Here is a 19892-nt window from a genome sequence, read left to right on the forward strand (position 1 = left end):
AACTAACTAACTATCTGTCTATCTGTCTATCTATCTATCTATCTATCTATCTATCTATCTATCTATCTATCTATCTATCTATCTATCTATCTATCTATCTATCTATCTATCCAAACAGCAGCTTGGAATTTGGGACATGCTCTCCCTGAGAGAGACTATGAGGAGGTTGAGGTGGGATGGGGTTGCCAAATAACATACCATGATATATGTAACATACCATGATATATGTAACATACCATGATATATGTAACATGCCATGATATATGTAACATACCATGATATATGTAACATACCATGATATATGTAACATACCATGATATATGTAACATACCATGATATATGTAACATACCATGATATATGTAACATACCATGATATATGTAACATACCGTGATATATGTAACATACCATGATATCTGTGACATACCGTGATATATGTAACATACCATGATATATGTAACATACCATGATATCTGTGACATACCATGATATATGTAACATACCATGATATATGTAACATACCATGATATATGTAACATACCATGATATATGTAACATACCATGATATCTGTGACATACCATGATATATGTAACATACCATGATATATGTAACATACCATGATATATGTAACATACCAAGATATATGTAACATACCATGATATATGTAACATACCATGATATATGTAACATACCATGATATATGTAACATACCATGATATATGTAACATACCGTGATATATGTAACATACCATGATATCTGTGACATACCATGATATATGTAACATACCATGATATATGTAACATACCATGATATATGTAACATACCATGATATATGTAACATACCAAGATATATGTAACATACCATGATATATGTAACATACCATGATATATGTAACCTACCATGATATCTGTGACATACCATGATATATGTAACATACCATGATATATGTAACATACCAAGATATATGTAACATACCATGATATCTGTGACATACCATGATATATGTAACATACCATGATATATGTAACATACCATGATATATGTAACATACCATGATATATGTAACATACCACGATGTATGTCATCATCTCAAGAGGCAGCAGTATATATGGTGATACAGGTTTTAGAGCTTCCATATAAACCTGCAAGGCAGCAATTAAAAGAAGACTATGACAATAATATGTGACGTGGAAAACAGTGCCGACTAGTGGCCAAAGTAAAGAGAGGAGTTGAACAAAAGCGACATAAAGTGTAAAAAGAAACGTAAAGAAATACACAAACCTGAAGTAGAAATGAAAATAATCGTTCTCAGTTTTCCTTTGTGCCTCATCTTCCTACACAGACAAAGAAACAAAGAGTTTTAATAACAAAACAGACGACATTGTGGGGACACGTGACACTGCAAAACAAACAAATGTGCCACCAAAACCTGCCCGTAAAACCTGCAGTGACCATTAAACAACATTATAACAAGGCATCACGGGAGTAAACAACATTATAACAAGGCATCACGGGAGTAAACAACATTATAACAAGGCATCACGGGAGTAAACAACATTATAACAAGGCATCACGGGAGTAAACAACATTATAACAAGGCATCACGGGAGTAAACAACATTATAACAAGGCATCACGGGAGTAAACAACATTATAACAAGGCATCACGGGAGTAAACAACATTATAACAACGCATCACGGGAGTAAACAACATTATAACAACGCATCACGGGAGTAAACAACATTATAACAAGGCCTCACGGGAGTAAACAACATTATAACAAGGCATCACGGGAGTAAACAACATTATAACAACGCATCACGGGAGTAAACAACATTATAACAAGGCATCACGGGAGTAAACAACATTATAACAACGCATCACGGGAGTAAACAACATTATAACAACGCATCACGGGAGTAAACAACATTATAACAAGGCATCACGGGAGTAAACAACATTATAACAAGGCATCACGGGAGTAAACAACATTATAACAAGGCATCACGGGAGTAAACAACATTATAACAACGCATCACGGGAGTAAACAACATTATAACAACGCATCACGGGAGTAAACAACATTAAAACAAGGCATCACGGGAGTAAACAACATTATAACAAGGCATCACGGGAGTAAACAACATTATAACAAGGCATCACGGGAGTAAACAACATTATAACAAGGCATCACGGGAGTAAACAACATTATAACAAGGCATCACGGGAGTAAACAACATTATAACAACGCATCACGGGAGTAAACAACATTATAACAAGGCATCACGGGAGTAAACAACATTATAACAAGGCATCACGGGAGTAAACAACATTATAACAAGGCATCACGGGAGTAAACAACATTATAACAAGGCATCACGGGAGTAAACAACATTATAACAAGGCATCACGGGAGTAAACAACATTATAACAAGGCATCACGGGAGTAAACAACATTATAACAAGGCATCACGGGAGTAAACAACATTATAACAAGGCATCACGGGAGTAAACAACATTATAACAAGGCATCACGGGAGTAAACAACATTATAACAAGGCATCACGGGAGTAAACAACATTATAACAACGCATCACGGGAGTAAACAACATTATAACAACGCATCACGGGAGTAAACAAGGATGACGACATCAACGGGTGTTTTTTGTCAGAAACTAACATTCCAAACCTTTTATAGCATGCATGTTGCACCTTATGTACCATGCATTTTGCACCTTGTGTACCATGCATGTTGCACCTTATGTAGCATGCATGTTGCACCTTATGTAGCATGCATCCAGAGACTGTTTAGCACCTGTTTTATACTTGTGAGAGCACTCCTTCACTATCTGTGGCTTCATCCTGGACAATATTCATGACAAATGTCTGCTTGGTTTTAAAGATGTGCTATTTGGATTTACACTGTATGGACACAAATGTGAAAATGAATTTTTACCTTTGCAACCTCGTTATACTATTGGCTAAGTTTTATATTCATAAATGTAAGTTTCTCAATACCCGACCTGTTCTTTTGTGCCTTTAAAAAAGAATTAGAACTCTACATTAAAAGCTGTGAAAACAATGATGCTGTGTTCCACATTGAAGTTATTTACTGAAATTGTGTGAGCCTATGACTTTGCACTTTGTTTGTTTTATATATATATATATATATATATATATATATATATATATATATATATATATATATATATATATATATATATAAATATATATATATATATATATATATATATATATATATATATATATATATATATATATATATATATATATATATATATATATATATATATATATATATAAATATATATATATATATATATATATATATATATATATATATATATATTAGGGGTGTAACGGTACACAAAAATTTCAGTTCGGTACGTACCTCGGTTTAGAGGTCACGGTTCGGTTCATTTTCGGTACAGTAAGAAAACAACAAAATATAAATTTTTGGGTTATTTATTTAGCAAATTTGCAAAATCTTCCACCAAAAATATTTGTCTTAGTGTAATATTTGATGTGAAGGAATGGGAACCTTGGATAGGTCAATAATTCATAATAACATTGATTTTGATTCAATATTATGTTTTGAGCAATGACAGTTTGAAAGAGAAAAAAACAGCTTTGTTTTATTAGTCAACATTGCAACTTTTTCTAAATGACATTTAACCTTTAAGCTTTTTTATTTCACTTTTGTTATGTTTTTGTTTATTTGAATAGTATTTTTAGAATGTGCCGTGGGCCTTTAAAACATTAGCTGTGGGCCGCAAATGCACACTTTTGACACCCCTGCTATAGATAATAAAACATTAAATGTGATAAATCTATGGATAAAAAGCAGAGCCTGGCGACGCATGCGCGTTTATCATAACTCTCTCTCTCTCTTTCTCTGCCCCTCCCTCACCAATGCTGCTGTTTGTTTTGTTTTTAACCCCTTCTTAACCCTGAACGTACATTGAAAATACACGCAACCCGGACTCAAAATGCCGGACATTTGAGGCATTTAAGAAACTCCGCCCTGACAGCTCGGCAAAAGAGGACATGTCCGGTGAAAAGAGGACGTATGGTCAGTCTATCCTAGCCCGTTAGCTGCTAGCATGCCGTGTGTTGTGCCTCGGTGTGCATTGTTTACACAACGTGCGTTACGCTACTTAATATGTGTACCGAAACGGTTCAATACAAATACACGTACCGTTACACCCCTAATATATATATATATATACCGTATTTTCCGCACTATAAGGCGCACCTAAAAACCTCAAATTTTCTCAAAAACTGACAGTGCGCTTTATAATCCGGTGCGCCTTATATATGGACCAATATTGAGCTACAACAGGTCTCGCAACCCCAGCCTCTACTGTAGCGTCTATTATAATGCGGTGCGCCTTATAATGCGGTGCGCCTTATATATTAACAAAGTTTTAAAATAGGCCATTCATTGAAGGTGCGCCTTATAATCCGGTGCACCTTATAGTGTGGAAAATACGGTATATATATATATATATATATATATATATATATATATATATATATATATGTATATATATATATATATATATATATATATATATATATATATATATATTAGGGATGTCCGATAATGGCTTTTTGCCGATATCCGATATTGTCCAACTCTTTAATTACCGATACCGATATCAACCGATACCGATATATACAGTCGTGGAATTAACACATTATTATGCCTAATTTGGACAACCAGGTATGGTGAAGATAAGGTCCTTTTAAAAAAAAAAAAAAAAAGATAAATAAATTAAAACATTTTCTTGAATACAAAAGAAAGTACAACAATATAAAAACAGTTACCGTATTTTCCGCACCATAAGGCGCCCCGTGTTATTAGCCGCACGTTTAATGAACGGAATATTTCAAAACTTTGTTTACCTATTAGCCGCCCCGTGCTATTAGCCGCACCTACGCTACGCTAAAGGGAATGTCAACAAAACAGTCAGATAGGTCAGTCAAACTTTAATAATATATTACAAACCAGCGTTCTAACAACTCTGTTCACTCCCAAAATGTAATGTGCAAATGTGCAATCACAAAAATAGTAACACTCAAAATAGTGCAGAGCAATAGCAACATCAATAACTCAACGTTGCTCATACGTTAGTGTCACACAACACACAAAATAAACATTTAAAGCTCACTTTCTGAAGTTATTACTCATCTACAAATCCCTCGAATTCTTCTTCTTCGGTGTGCTTCACTTGTTTTTTGACACCATCTGTGATGTGGACGCGCATGCAGTCATAGATCAACAGGAACGGCGCTGCGTGAAAAAAGTCACCCGGTGTCTTCGCGTAAACGTCTATCAACCACTCGCTCATCTTTTCTTCATCCATCCATCCCTTCGAGTTAGCTTTTATGATGACGCCGGCTGGAAAGTTCTCTTTTGGCAAGGTCTTCCTTTTGAATATCACCATAGGTGGAAGTTTCTGGCCGTTAGCATGGCAAGCTACAACCACAGTAGGACGACTTCTCATTCCCTGTGGTGCGAATATTCACCGTACGTGCTCCCGTTGTATCCACAGTGCGGTTCACAGGAATATCAAAAGTCAGTGGAACCTTGTACGCGTGTCTCTTAGTAGGAGACATTTTGTTGTCTTTACAGAAAAACAAATGAAATTAAATATCCGCGAGCTTCTTCTTCTACGGGGGCGGGTGCTCACCTTGGCGGTTGCTTACAGTAGAAGAAGAAGCGCTTCCTCTTCTATGGGGGCGGTTGCTTACCGTAGAAGAAGAAGCACTTCCTCTTTTACGGGGAAAAAAGATGGCGGCTGTTTACCGTAGTTGCGAGACCTAAACTTTATGAAAATAAATATGAATATTAATCCATATATAAGGCGCACCGGGTTATTAGCCGCACTGTCTGCTTTTGAGAAAAATTGTGGTTTTTAGGTGCGGCTTATGGTGCGGAAAATACGGTACATAGAAAGTAGTAATGAATGAAAATGAGTAAAATGAAGTGTTAAAGGTTAGTACTATTAGTGGAGCAGCAGCACGCACAATCATGTGTGCTTACGGACTGTATCCCTTGCAGACTGTATTGATATATATTGATATATAATGTAGGAAGCAGAATATTAATAACAGAAAGAAACAACCCTTTTGTGTGAATGAGTGTAAATGGGGGGAGGGAGGTTTTTTGGGTTGGTGCACTAATTGTAAGTGTAACTTGTGTTTTTTATGTTGATTTAATTTAAAAAAAACAAACAAAAAAAAAAAAACGATACCGATATGTCCGATAATCGGCAGGCCGATATTATCGGACATCTCTAATATATATATATATATATATATATATATATATATATATATATATATATATATATATATATATATATATATATATATATATATATATATATATTTATATATATTGCATTCCATTGTAGTTACTTTATTGAGTTTACAACCCCCTTGTGCTGATTTGTACTGTCTTTGTACCTATTTTGATTATTATTATTTCTCGATTGTTTGTAAATGTTGCAGTTTAAAAAAAAAGGTTTATAAAATTCCACCAAAAATAAAAAAAATTTAAAAAAAATTTAAAAATTAACATTCCAAACTCGACTTACCTCATCAGAGAGAGTTGCGAGTGAAGGGAAAAGTGGGAGGGGCTAAGACGCGCGCAGGAAACTACGGAAACCTACAAGGGAGGAGAAGACCGGAAATGAGCAAAGTCAAATAACAGTTCACTATGTAATTGAGCTAAAATTATTCACAAATGCATTATTGCTTGAATGTCAAAACAAACACATTCCGAAATGACTTAATTTAATATGTTACATAACATATAATAAAGTATAGTACTAATGTTGCAACATACCAGAATGTATAAGTGTCTAAACAACATGTACAATTGTGATACAATAATATGCATACAGAACAAGTCAAATATAGATACCACAACGTATGACTTCTAAATTAATTTATGAACAAAAAGTACCATGAATTGATTAACGTGGACCCCGACTTAAACAAGTTGAGAAACTTATTGGGGTGTTACCATTTAGTGGTCAATTGTACGGAATATGTACTGTACTGTGCAATCTACTAATACAAGTTTCAATCAATCAATCAATCACTGTAGAAATAATATGTGGATTTTACGGTACAAAAACAAACAAACTGGTCACCAAATAATGAATATACAGTGAGGTCCACAAGTATTTGCACACCTTGCAATTTTGCAAGTTCTCCCACTTCTAAATTAGGGAGAGGTGTGCAATGTTCATCATAGATGTATTTCCACTGTTAGAGACTTCATCTAAAAAGAATAATCCGGAAATCACATTGTATGATTTTTTAATGATGTATTTGTATGTTACTGGGGTTCATAAGTATTTGCACACATGAGAATCAGCAAGAATTATGACTCTCAAAGAGCTGTCAGTCTACCTTAAAAAAGTCCACCTTGACCCCACAACTAATCACCCACCCACCACCCTTAGAGTTCATTAGGTCTGGTTCACACCAACGGCGCTTGCCGCGCTTTAAAGCGGCGAGCAAAGCGCCGTCATTTTTGTCAATTTTTCCACGAATATCCCGATCTCCGAAGTAATGTTATGCTTTGATACGCTCTGATACGAATTCTTTCCCGCTTTGTTACTGTTCCTCACGATTTGATGCCGCTTTGATCCCGCTTTGATGTGCTTTAAATCACGCTTTGATATGTTTTATTAAGCTTTATTGAACTTTATTACGCTTTGATGCGATTATTATTTTGTGACTTTGATGAATAAATTGCGTGCGCACACATAATATAATAAAAAAGAGAAATATGACAAAAAAATAAGAAAAAAAAGGAAATAAGAAAATAAGATAAAAATAACAAAAAAATGTGAAAAACTCAGTATACTAAGTTTTCCCCACATTTTTTAGATGTATCTATTTATTTGATTTCTCTTTTTGTTTTATTATATACAAGATAAAACACATAATGTAATAAAAAAGAGAAATATGATAAACAAATAAGTTAAAAAAAATGTGAAAAACTCAGTATACTGTTTTCCACACATTTTTTATATTCATTTATTTTTTCAATTTCTCTTTTTTTCCCGTTATATTATGTTTTATATCTTCATTTCTTTTATTTCTTTGTCATCTTAATAAATATCTATCTTTCATTTCTTATGCTAGTTGACAATAATAAAAGGCATTTCTTTTAAACGTAACATATTCTCTTTATTATTAAGGAAGATGTTAACAACATGTACAGCAAGCAACAAACTTGACCAAACAAAAAAGCACAAATAGTATCACTGTTCACCAATCAGGTTACATCATGTGGGCTTCATATGACAAAGGGTACATTATGTTGTATGAGATGATACAAGAGAGTGGATCAACATTGTCCACAAAGTAGAAAGTTAAGAACCATTTTTGTTTACATTTTCATACAGAAAAATGATAGACAGTAATGTCAAACTGTAACATCAAACAGCAGAAGTACAGAAACAATGATCATCGTATAAAAAAGGCAATGATGCAAAAGAGAATGGATTTGTAATCCTGTGTTGGTTTTACATTAAGTTTCAATGTCACTAGTCAATATCACAGTCACTTCCTATTTGTAGTTGTAGACTTGGGTCCGCGCTTTGAACCAAGATCTGTTAAGCTTTCCTACGCTTTGAGTCAAGCTTTGCTGAGCTTTGTCACGCTTTAACGCCGCTTTGCTTGCCGCTTTAAAGCGCCGTCAAAGCGCCGTTGGTGTGAACCTAGCATTAAAGTCACCTGTGCAGCCCACAGTCAGTCAAGGTCCAACTGCTACCATGGGCAAGACCAAAGAGCTGTCAAAAGAGGCCAGAGACCAAATTGTAGAGCTCCACAAAGCTGGAGAAGGCTATGGGACAATTGGGAAGCAACTTGGTGAGAATAGATCAACTGTTAGAACATGGAAGAGGCTAAACATGACTGCTAAGCTACCTCGGACTGGAGCTCCATGGAAGATCTCTCCTCGTGGGGCGTCACTCATGAGAAGAAAAGTGAGGAACTACACGGCAGGAGCAGGTGAATGAGCTGAAGAGACCACTGTTTCCAAGGCTGGTGAATGAGCTGAAGAGACCACTGTTTCCAAGGCTGGTGAATGAGCTGAAGAGACCACTGTTTCCAAGGCTGGCGAATGAGCTGAAGAGACCACTGTTTCCAAGGCTGGTGAATGAGCTGAAGAGACAACTGTTTCCAAGGCTGGTGAATGAGCTGAAGAGACCACTGTTTCCAAGGCTGGCGAATGAGCTGAAGAGACCACTGTTTCCAAGGCTGGTGAATGAGCTGAAGAGACAACTGTTTCCAAGGCTGGTGAATGAGCTGAAGAGACAACTGTTTCCAAGGCTGGTGAATGAGCTGAAGAGACCACTGTTTCCAAGGCTACTATCAGTATAGTGCTTTCCAATCATGCAGTTTATCCTGCTTAAGTCAGCCCATGTCTGAAGTTTGCCAGCAATGACCATCTGGATGATCCAGAGGAGTCATGGGAGAAAGTCATGTGGTCACATGACAACAAAATACAACTTTTTGGTATAAACTCCACTTGTCTTTTTCCACTGGAGGAAAAAGGAGGATGAGTATCATCATCCCTACAGTGAAGCATGGGGGTGGTAGCATCATGCTTTGGGGGTGCTCTTCAGCAAAGGGGAGAGGACGACTGCACTATTAAGGAGGAGATGAACGTATTGAGAGATTTTGGACAAAAACCTCCTTCCCTCAGTCAGAGCATTGAAGATGGGTCTTCCAACATGAAGCACACAGCCAGGATAACCAAGGAGTGGATCCATACCAAGCATATCAAGGTTCTGGAGTGGATCCATACCAAGCATATCAAGGTTCTGGAGTGGATCCATACCAAGCATATCAAGGTTCTGGAGTGGATCCATACCAAGCATATCAAGGTTCTGGAGTGGCCTAGCCAGTCTTTTTTTGATTGATTGAGACTTTTATTAGTAGGTTGCACAGTGAAGTGCATATTCCGTACAATTGACCACTAAATGGTAACACCCCAATAAGTTTTTGAACTTGTTTAAGTCGGGGTCCACTTAAATTGATTCATGATACAGATATATACTATCATATATACTATCATCATAATACAGTCATCACATAAGATAATCACATTGAATTATTTACATTATTTACAATCAGGGGTGTGGGGGGGGGGGGTAGGATATGGACATCAAGTAGTGGACATAGAGAGAGAGAGAGAGAGAGAGAGAGAGAGAGAGAGAGAGAGAGAGAGAGAGAGAGAGAGAGAGAGAGAGAGAGAGAGAGAGAGAGAGAGAGAGAGATCAGAAGGCATAAGAAAAAGTATCTGCATTTGATTGTTCACATTTGATTATTAGCAATCCAGGGAGGGTGTTAGTTTAGGGTTGTAGCTGCCTGGAGGTGAACTTTTATTGCGCTTTTGAAGGAGGATAGAGATGCCCTTTCTTTTATACCTGTTGGGAGCGCATTCCACATTGATGTGGCATAGAAAGAGAATGAGTTAAGACCTTTGTTAGTTCGGAATCTGGGTTTAACGTGGTTAGTGGAGCTCCCCCTGGTGTTGTGGTTATGGCGGTCATTTACGTTAAGGAAGTAGTTTGACATGTACTTCGGTATCAGGGAGGTGTAGCGGATTTTATAGACTAGGCTCAGTGCAAGTTGTTTAACTCTGTCCTCCACCTTGAGCCAGCCCACTTTAGAGAAGTGGGTAGGAGTGAGGTGTGATCTGGGGTGGAGGTCTAGAAGTAACCTGACTAGCTTGTTCTGAGATGTTTGGAGTTTAGATTGGAGGGTTTTGGAGGTGCTAGGGTACCAGGAGGTGCATGTGTAATCGAAAAAGGGTTCAGATCTAAATCCAATAGAAAACATTTGGAGGGAGCTGAAACTTCATGTTGCTCGGCGACTGCCCCGAAACCTGACAGATCTAGAGAAGATTTGTGTGGAGGAGTAGACCAAAATCCCTGTTGCCGTGTGTGCAAACCTGCTGAAGAACTCTAGGAAACCTTTGACCTCTGTAATTGCATTCTGCACTAAATATTACCACTGATGTTCTCATGTGTGCAAATACTTATGAACCCAGTAACATACAAATAAATCATACAAAAATCATACAATGTGATTTCCGGATTTTTCTTTTTAGATGATGTCTCTAACAGTGGAAATACGTCTATGATGAACATTGCACACCTCTCCCTAATTTAGAAGAGGGAGATCTTGCAAAATTGCAGGGTGTGCAAATACTTGTGGACCTCACTGTATGGAGTTTTTATTTCCACCGAAATGCTTTTAAAAAAGGCTTAAAAACCCTTCTTTTTAAAAGAGCCTTTTTGTTTTTGGATATATGTGTGCTAGTTCTAGCTATTAGGCTGTTGTATTTTTTTGTACTATTTATTGTACTTGTTTGGGGCAGCAATTTGTGGTTCGAGCGTTGTTGTTGTTTAATTGCACTTTGAGGTTGTTTGCTCAATGTAAAGTGCTATTATTATTATTATTAGTAGTATTAAATAGACAAAAACGTTACCTGTTCATTTTACAGTAAACCTTTTTTTTTGTACCGTAAAATCTATGCTTTTTTTTTTTTTTTACAGTGAATAACCGTAAATATGTCAGATGTTAGGCCCTTCACAGTAAAATGACTTTAACGTCTTGACGGGCTGACACAGCCGCCTTATGGGCTTCCGATGCCGGGGACGAAGAGGCTAACAGTCGGCCAGGCTGGACGTCTGATGGATGTCATCCAGACAGACACATGCACTTTAAACTACACCTTCAAATACTTGTGCTACACACTACTCACTACACACTACTCACTACACACACACATTACACACCTGCAATGATGCTTTTAAACGCCTAATTTGTCTCGGATGTTCCTTCCTGGGTTCCTCCTCTTAGCTTAGCATGCTAGTTAGCTTAGCATGCTAGTGATGTCTACGCACTCGACAGTGACATCTTTCTGCTGCTTGTTCCGAGACAAGCCAAGTAATTAGTCTTTAAATCCACATAATGAAACAAGTATTTGTTTGAAAAAGGTTGTTTGCAACATGTACACAACAAAGCCAGGGGGCGCTAACCTTCCAATGGATCTCAAGCCCGCCCTCGACTAGGACGTAAAGACGTAATGACGTAGGACGTAACTACGTACGTACGTATCACGTGACGTGTTAGCCTAACATCGATTTGGTTAGCTTATTATTATTACTGTTTTTGTACTGTTTTTGTACTTATTTTTTTAATTATTATTTCTCAACTGTTTGTAAATGTTGCAATTTATAAATAAAGGTTTATAAAATAAAAAAAATAAAAATAAGTATTATTATTTAAAAAAAAATAAAAATAAATAAATAAAATAAATAAACATTTAAAAAAAAAATGTTTGTTATTATTTCTCGATTGTTTGTAAATGTTGCAGTTTTTAAATAAAGGTTTATAAAAAAACAAAAATATAAAATAAAACAAGTTTATTATTATTAAAAAATAAAAATAAAATAGAATAGAATAAAAAAAATAAAATAAAAAAATAAAAAATAAATAATAGTTTATTATTATTTCTCGATTGTTTTTAATTGTTGCAGTTTATAAAATTTAAAAAAAAAAGAAGTTAGCATTAGCTGTCATTGAATTTTCTAATTGGCTTAATGGTTTACAATTATCAATCAAATCTTGGAGAATAATTAAGAGTACAAAAGCCCTTAAATTGATATCTCTGTTAAAAACATTTCAAGTGATTTAGGGAGCCCTTTTTTTATTATTATAATATTTTTCAAATTTTTTCATTATTATTATTTATTAATATTCAATACTCTATCTGTATTTGCTTTTGTTTTCTTTTCTTGATGTTGAAAGTGCCTGGACCGTTGAGTGAATTATACATTTATGTTTGTTGTTCAATTAAAAAAAAACAAAAAAAACAGCCATCAACCTCCATGTTACATTTAAGTTAAAAAACAAACAAAACAAAAAAAACCTCCACGTTACATTTAAGTTTCCAAAAAATCCTTTGAAGGGTATATCCCATTAATACTTTTAAATTGTATTTCTTTAATTTTGGGAAGAATTGGGTATGTAATATATCTTGTCTTTATTTTCCTTAGCTCAACTTTTTAGGAAGCCTATTTTGTCTTTTTTTATTTTTTATTATTATTATTATTATTTAATACTCTATCTGTATTTGCTTTTGTTTTCTTACCTTGTTGTTGAAAGTGTCTGGACTTTTGTGTGAATTATAAATGTATGTTTGTTGTTCAATTAAAAAAAACATTTAAAAATAAAAAAGATATAACAGCCATCAACCTCCATGTTACTTTTAAGTTTAAAAGAAAGAAGAAGAAAAAACCTCCATGTTACATTTAAGTTTAAAATTAAAAAAAATAAAAACCTCCACGTTCCATTTAAGTTTAAAAAAAAATCCTTTAAAGGGTATATCCCATTAATAATTTTAAATTGTATTTCTTTAATTTTGGGAAGAATTGGGTATGTAATATATCTTGTCCTTATTTTCCTTAGCTCAACTTTTTAGGGAGCCCTTTTTGTCTTTTTTTGGTATTATTATTATTATTATTATTATTTATTAATATTTAATACTTTATATGTATTTGCTTTTGTTTTCTTTCCTTGATATTGAAAGTGTCTGGACTTTTGTGTGAATTATAAATGTATGTTTGTTGTTCAATTAAAAAAATAAATAAAAGTTAGCATTATCTGTCATTGCATGTATAATTTATCATAACAACAACATGACAGCAAAATTGTCAACGTCTACAAACCACCACCCTCACAACTCACGCCAGTGTCACTGCCAGTGCTTGAACCACCGTGTGTATATGCTGGTGATTTCAACTGCCGGCATACACGGTGGGGATACAGTACCACCTCACCGAGCGGGGAAACTCTTTCTGACTGGGCAGAGCGCAACTCGCTCAACCTTCTCTACAACCCGAAGGGCCCAGCCAGCTTTCACTCCGCTCGGCATAACACTGACACGAACCCTGACCTGGCTTTCGTGAGTGTCGGTGTGGACACCCAGCTCCCCGACAGACGTGTTCTAGGAATGTTCCCCAGGTCGCAACACCGACCGTCGCTGATATCGGTGCCCGACCTCGTGACAACAGTTCCGAGCGGACCGATGAAGCGATGGAACTTCCGGAAGGCCAATTGGAAACTCTATCGCCTCCATACCAACAAGTCCACACGGTGTCTCCCACCACCAGACACACCCAACGTGGACGAGGCATACCAGGACTTCTCTAGGGCACTAACATCTGCGGCCAAAAAAGCCATCCCACGCGGCCGGCGTAAGAACTACAAACCATGCTGGGATGGCGAGTGCGAGACCCTCTACAGCGCCTTCCTCCGGGCTTCCTATGGCCCGGAGGCTAACAATTCAGCCACTGCCCTTCTTTCCACTCTTGGAAGGAAGAGGCACCAGCGCTGGAAAGAGGCAGTCCACTCCATCGACTTCTCGCACACTAGCCGTATCGCGTGGAGCACTTTGAACAACTTGACTGGTAGGTCTGAGCGCGCACCCCGAACATGCCCCGTTACCGCAAATGCTATTGCAGCACAGGTTGTGAAAAACGGGGCATATACCGGGATAAATCGAGATTTTTCCCGGGCGGTGCGCCAGGAAACTGCAGACCTCTGGAGGACAACAACATCTAGCGAGTGTAACATCTCCGGTGAGTTTTCACCGGAGGAGTTCACAGCTGCCCTCCAGTATACCAAACCAGGCAAGTCTGCTGGGCCTGACAACATCTGCCCAGAACTCGTGCTCCACGCTGCCCCTGCAATGAAGTCCTGGCTGAGAGTTTTCCTGTCTTCTTGCCTGCGCCAACTCCGGATCCCCAGGATTTGGAGAAGGGCCACTGTTGTCGCTATCCCCAAGCCGAACAAGCCAAAGGATGACGTAACGAGCTACAGACCAATCTCGTTGCTCTGCGTCCCCTTTAAAGTCCTCGAGCGCCTGATTCACGCCCGTGTCGAGCCCATCATAGACCCCCACCTCCCCCGGGAGCAGGCGGGTTTTCGACGTGGGAAGTCCACGGTGGATCAGGTCGCCCTCCTTACCCAGGACATCGAGGACTGCTTTGAGGCGAAAAAGAAGGCCGGTGCCGTCTTCATAGACCTGACTGCTGCCTATGACACAGTCTGGCACCGCGGCCTCACCTGCAAACTTCTCCGCCTGCTTCCAGACAGGCACATGGTCAAAATGATCATGGAGCTTGTCTGGAACCGCAGCTTTACTCTCACCACCAGTAACGGAGATAAAAGCAGGTTGCGGCGCCTGAAAAATGGCGTCCCCCAGGGATCTGTCCTGGCTCCCCTCCTGTATAACATCTATACATACGACCTGCCTGCCACAGTCTCACGGAGGTTCGCATACGCAGACGATCTCGCGCTGCTGCACTCCGACAGGGACTGGCAGGCCTTGGAGGGAACTCTAAGCCAGGACATGGAGACTTTAGTGGCTTACCTCCATAACTGGAGATTGAAGCTCAGCGAATCCAAGACGGTGACACAAGCTTTCCACCTATACAATTGGGAAGCGGATCGTGAGATCAGGTTCGAGGTGCGGAAGCCGGATGGGGCTTCCCTTACCCTATGCCGGCCTCGTCCTACACCTGAAGACCCTCGCCCTGACCCTAAATACCTTGGGGTCACCCTGGACAGGTCGCTCACTTTCCGTAAACACCTCTTGGCAACACGCAAGAAACTCAACACCCGCGTCTCACTGCTGAGACGGTTGGTCGGGTCCGGTTGGGGTGCCGGGGCAAGAACTCTGCGAACAGCAGCACTTGCCCTGGTCTACTCAACTGCTGAGTACTGCGCACCTGTCTGGGCGCGCAGTGCTCACTCTAAACAACTTGATGTCCCGATCAACGAAGCCTTGCGTGTTATCACTGGATGCCTGCGCCCCACCCCTGTGGAGCTACTGCCCATCTTAGCAGGCATCCAACCCGCTGAGCTTCGTCGCCAAGGTGCTGTAGCAACTCTGGCGGGCCGGGCAAACATGGATGAGAACCACCTGCTCCATGAAAGGCTCACACTCTCTTCAGAGCCAACGCCCCGCCTCCCCTCCAGAGACCCACTGGTACCAGCCGCCCTGAAGCTCCTGCAGCAATGCAGTGACAACAACATCAGGGCGGCTCACTGGGCGAATCACAAATGGAGCACGGACCTGGAGCATACCATCTCCTCCAGACTCCGTGACTTCATACCTGACACCGGCTCAATACCAGGCCTCTCACTACCACGAGTGGCCTGGGTGAGGCTTAACCGCCTCCGAACTGGTGTCGGTCGCTTTCGCTCAAACATGTTCCAGTGGGGCTTAGCACCTAACGCGACGTGTGAGTGTGGCGCGGAGGAGCAGACTGCCGACCACGTGATCCTGCGTTGCCCGATTTATCGTGCTCCTAATGGTTTGCGTGGCCTGGCGGACCTGGATGACTGCTCGGTGACCTGGCTCACTTCTGTGTGTCCTGACATATGAACGGGAGGGCCCCCCGGGCCTGGGGTGGTAAAAGGCATGGACCCTCGGCCTCAGGTCCGGGTGCCGGAAAACAGCTGCCCATACGATGAAGAAGAAGACAGCAAATTGTTGTTTCTTGTTTTTTTTGTTACGTAAACTTAGTAATTGTGAACAATATCCACAGTTTTAAAAGAAGTGGTGACATCATTATTGTTATATTTTCTGCTATGAAAAATGCACGTGTGAGCAAATAGCAACTTTCAATGTGAACGCGCACTCTGCATAAACACAACCATTAAATATCCAGTGTTGGAATCCATAAACGCAGCAAACATGTCAGATATTTTGAAACGTTAACGTTACAAATATGTTTCCAGTCTGGAATTACGATTCAACAATGGTTGAAAAAATAAAATCATACAATTAAATGAATGGCAAATATTGTGGTCGAATTAGATGGACGGAAAAACAGAATTATTAAGAAAGTTTTTCTCAGAGTGTCGTGCTTTTGTTTTAGTGATCCCATTTGTGACCTCATTTCCTCTTCTGTGCGTTAACCACCAAATGAAATGTTATCTGCTGCATTTGAACGGAACGTCTTGTTTTTTTTCTACTTCTGCGTGGCTTCGGTGCGTCTTATACTCAGTTGCTGTGTCTTGGGGGTACATTTAAAGATAATTAGTCTCGTTGATTGTTTTCCTCCTCACGCATTGCAGCTGTGATAAAGTAGTTTGACCACTAGAGGACGACACAAACAACATCATCATCATTTACATCTCAGGCTTGAAAACGTGTTATATTTTATGCTCAGCGAAGACGTAAAGTGTAGTATATACATATATATAAATACTGTGGAGAATGCATATATGTTTAAGAGTTATTTCTCTATTCATAGCCATGTTTGGAGCAGCTAGTACTTTCCCTTTGTATAGTCTACCAGTTTCTCTTTGTCCTCAGATACCTGCTTAGTTTCTTAACTTTGGAATTTGAATACCTCCCCCACTTGTTCCTTATCAGTGTTCCAAGGGGGAAGAGGTGGGGGCTTTCTTTGTGTGCAAGGAGTTGGCTTTTCCGTTCGAATGTCAGATCAACTTGAGTAGCCGATATGAATGTATTGATTAAGTTGATCTCCTGAAATTTCAGTAAAACTTGATAATATTCCAATTCTGTCTTGATGGTCCTTCTTACTCAGCATATATGTCATCAAAAGAACTTGGGATTGACCAGTAACTTAGATTCCCTGGGAGGAAGAGCTGGTTGACGCAACAATTTGGGGGCTCGTCCGGGATTCTGATGTACAATCTGTGCTCCCCACAATACACACACACATATATAAGTACTTGTACGTTATATTTTGTATATATATATATATTATTGCATTGGACAAGAACGCAGACTTTTCAGTCGCTAGCTTTTTTCCCCCTTGACTTTTCATACATGTTTTCATACGTGAACAAACTGCCACACACCCTCCACTTCTATCTGTCCGGCGCACAATATAATGACGCCATAGTTTCAATGGCGTGTTTGGAGCAATAAGTAATGCCTGCTTTTTTTCCGGCCCACAAATATTAGAATAAACTGGGACAAGCGGTAGAAAATGGATGGATGGATGGATAGATAATCGCTAAACATCCATTATTGGGAACAAAGAGGGGATTTGGGGGTGATTTCAGCCTTTTTGGGGTTAAAACACTTTACTTTTAATTTTGTACAAACATTTTTGTTCGAGATTCTCCAGCATAATTGTCCACTATGATATCAATTCTCGTCCATTTTTGTTAGATTCCCGTCCTTTATGTGGTTAAAACACATCATTCGAATCGTGTACGAATCATTTTATTTCAGATTCAAAAATATGTCGCTTTTATTGATTGTTTTTCCGGAAAGCGGGTTTTTCGTTTTTGTCGTGCAGAGAAACGTGTTGATTTTGTCCGAGCAACCTTGTTTTGGGCACAAAGATTGCATCCGGAGAGCACTTTGTCCTCAAAATTCTACACACAATACCCTATAATGACAATTCAAAACCATTTTCAAAGCTTTTTAAAAGTAAATAAAAATAAAAAAAAACAAAAAAGTGTCATGTACATAAGTATTTAGACTGTTTGCTCAATACTTAGCTGATGCACCTTTGGCAGCAACTACAACCTCGAGTCTTTTTGAACACGATGCTTGGCACACCTATCTTTGGGCACTTTCAACCATTCCTCTTTGCAGCACCTCTCAAGCTACATCAGGTTGGACGTCATCGTGGATGTCTCTGTACATTGTTGCATGCATCTTTCCCTCTAGTCATGCCGCTGAAAAGTATCCCCACAAGCATGATGCTGCCACCACTGGTGTTGACCTGGTGATGAGCGCTGCCTGGTTTCCTCCAAATGCCTGCCAAAGACGTCAATCTTTGTCTCATCAGACCAGACAATTCTGTTTCTCATGGTCTAAGAGTTTTTCAGGTTCATTTTGGCAAACTTTTTAATTTTACTTTCTGGACCCACTGCACATGTGATTTCTTTATTAAAAAAAAAAATTCATTTTTAAAGTATTTTCTAACCTTTCTGCCATCATGGAGTATTGTGTGTAGAATTTTGAGGACAAAAATGGATTTATTCCATTTTGAAATAAGGCTGTTATGTTATGAACTTATTCCAAGATGGACTACACTCATTTTTGTCCTCCAAATTCTACACACAGATCCATCCATCCATCTTCTTCCGCTTATCCGAGGTCGGCTCGTGGGTCTACACACAGATAAGATAGATAATTAAGATAAACACTTAATAAATATCTTGTAAAGAGCATTACCAGTAAATGGAAATTACAGGAGAGCCCAACTTTGACGCTACAGATGGAAATCACAATGGACATTTATAAAATGGAGAAGATAACGGCTTTTATTCATTATAAATTGGAGAAATTGGCTTCAAGCTGCAAAAACTGGGTCAATTATGTCACGCCCCATAAGCCTGATTTTATTTTCTCGAACTAGTGAGCGACCCCTTGGGACCCCGAAAAGGATAAGCGGTAGAAAATGGATGGATAGAGGGAATTAGTGGTTGTACTGTTTAAAAAAGATTACTTATATGGCTATAGTTTTTTTCAATTGATTTATTTACTGTCTGTTTATATTATTTTATTTTTTATTATTTATATTTTATTTTTTATTATTACTTTGTTTTTTTGTTGTTGTTTTTTTTTACCTGTTTTTCTCTTTCTTTTTTTTAGTTTTTTTTTCAATTGATTTATTTACTATCTGTTAATATTATTTTATTTTTTATTATTATTTTTTTTACATGTTATATTATTATTACTTTGATTTTTTTTATTTTTTTTATTTTTTTACTGTTTTTATCTTTCTTTTTTATAGTTTGTTTTTCAATTGATTTATTTACTATCTG

The 19892-nt window shown here is 38.3% G+C and overlaps 1 protein-coding gene across 2 annotated transcripts in view; it reads right to left on the minus strand.

Moving 5' to 3' along the window:
- LOC133630435 (gastrula zinc finger protein XlCGF49.1-like) overlaps positions 1 to 12152 on the minus strand; it is a 19450-nt gene extending 7298 nt beyond the window's left edge. The window contains exons 1-3 of one of the 2 annotated variants that reach the window (XM_062022035.1): positions 6629 to 6671; positions 2818 to 2924; positions 1284 to 1336 (exon numbers count right to left, since the gene is read on the minus strand). In XM_062022035.1, coding sequence (XP_061878019.1) covers positions 1284 to 1332 — 49 coding nt within the window. In that variant the 5' untranslated portion in view covers positions 1333 to 1336; positions 2818 to 2924; positions 6629 to 6671. Of the gene's footprint in view, positions 1 to 1283; positions 1337 to 2817; positions 2925 to 6628; positions 6700 to 11860 lie in introns of those variants that run through there. The other variant, XM_062022026.1, reaches the window with a different exon arrangement.
- Between the last annotated feature and the right edge of the window lie 7740 nt (positions 12153 to 19892).

The sequence above is a fragment of the Entelurus aequoreus genome, linkage group LG02, assembly GCF_033978785.1.
Source record: "Entelurus aequoreus isolate RoL-2023_Sb linkage group LG02, RoL_Eaeq_v1.1, whole genome shotgun sequence".
In the NCBI taxonomy this organism is placed as follows: domain Eukaryota; kingdom Metazoa; phylum Chordata; class Actinopteri; order Syngnathiformes; family Syngnathidae; genus Entelurus; species Entelurus aequoreus.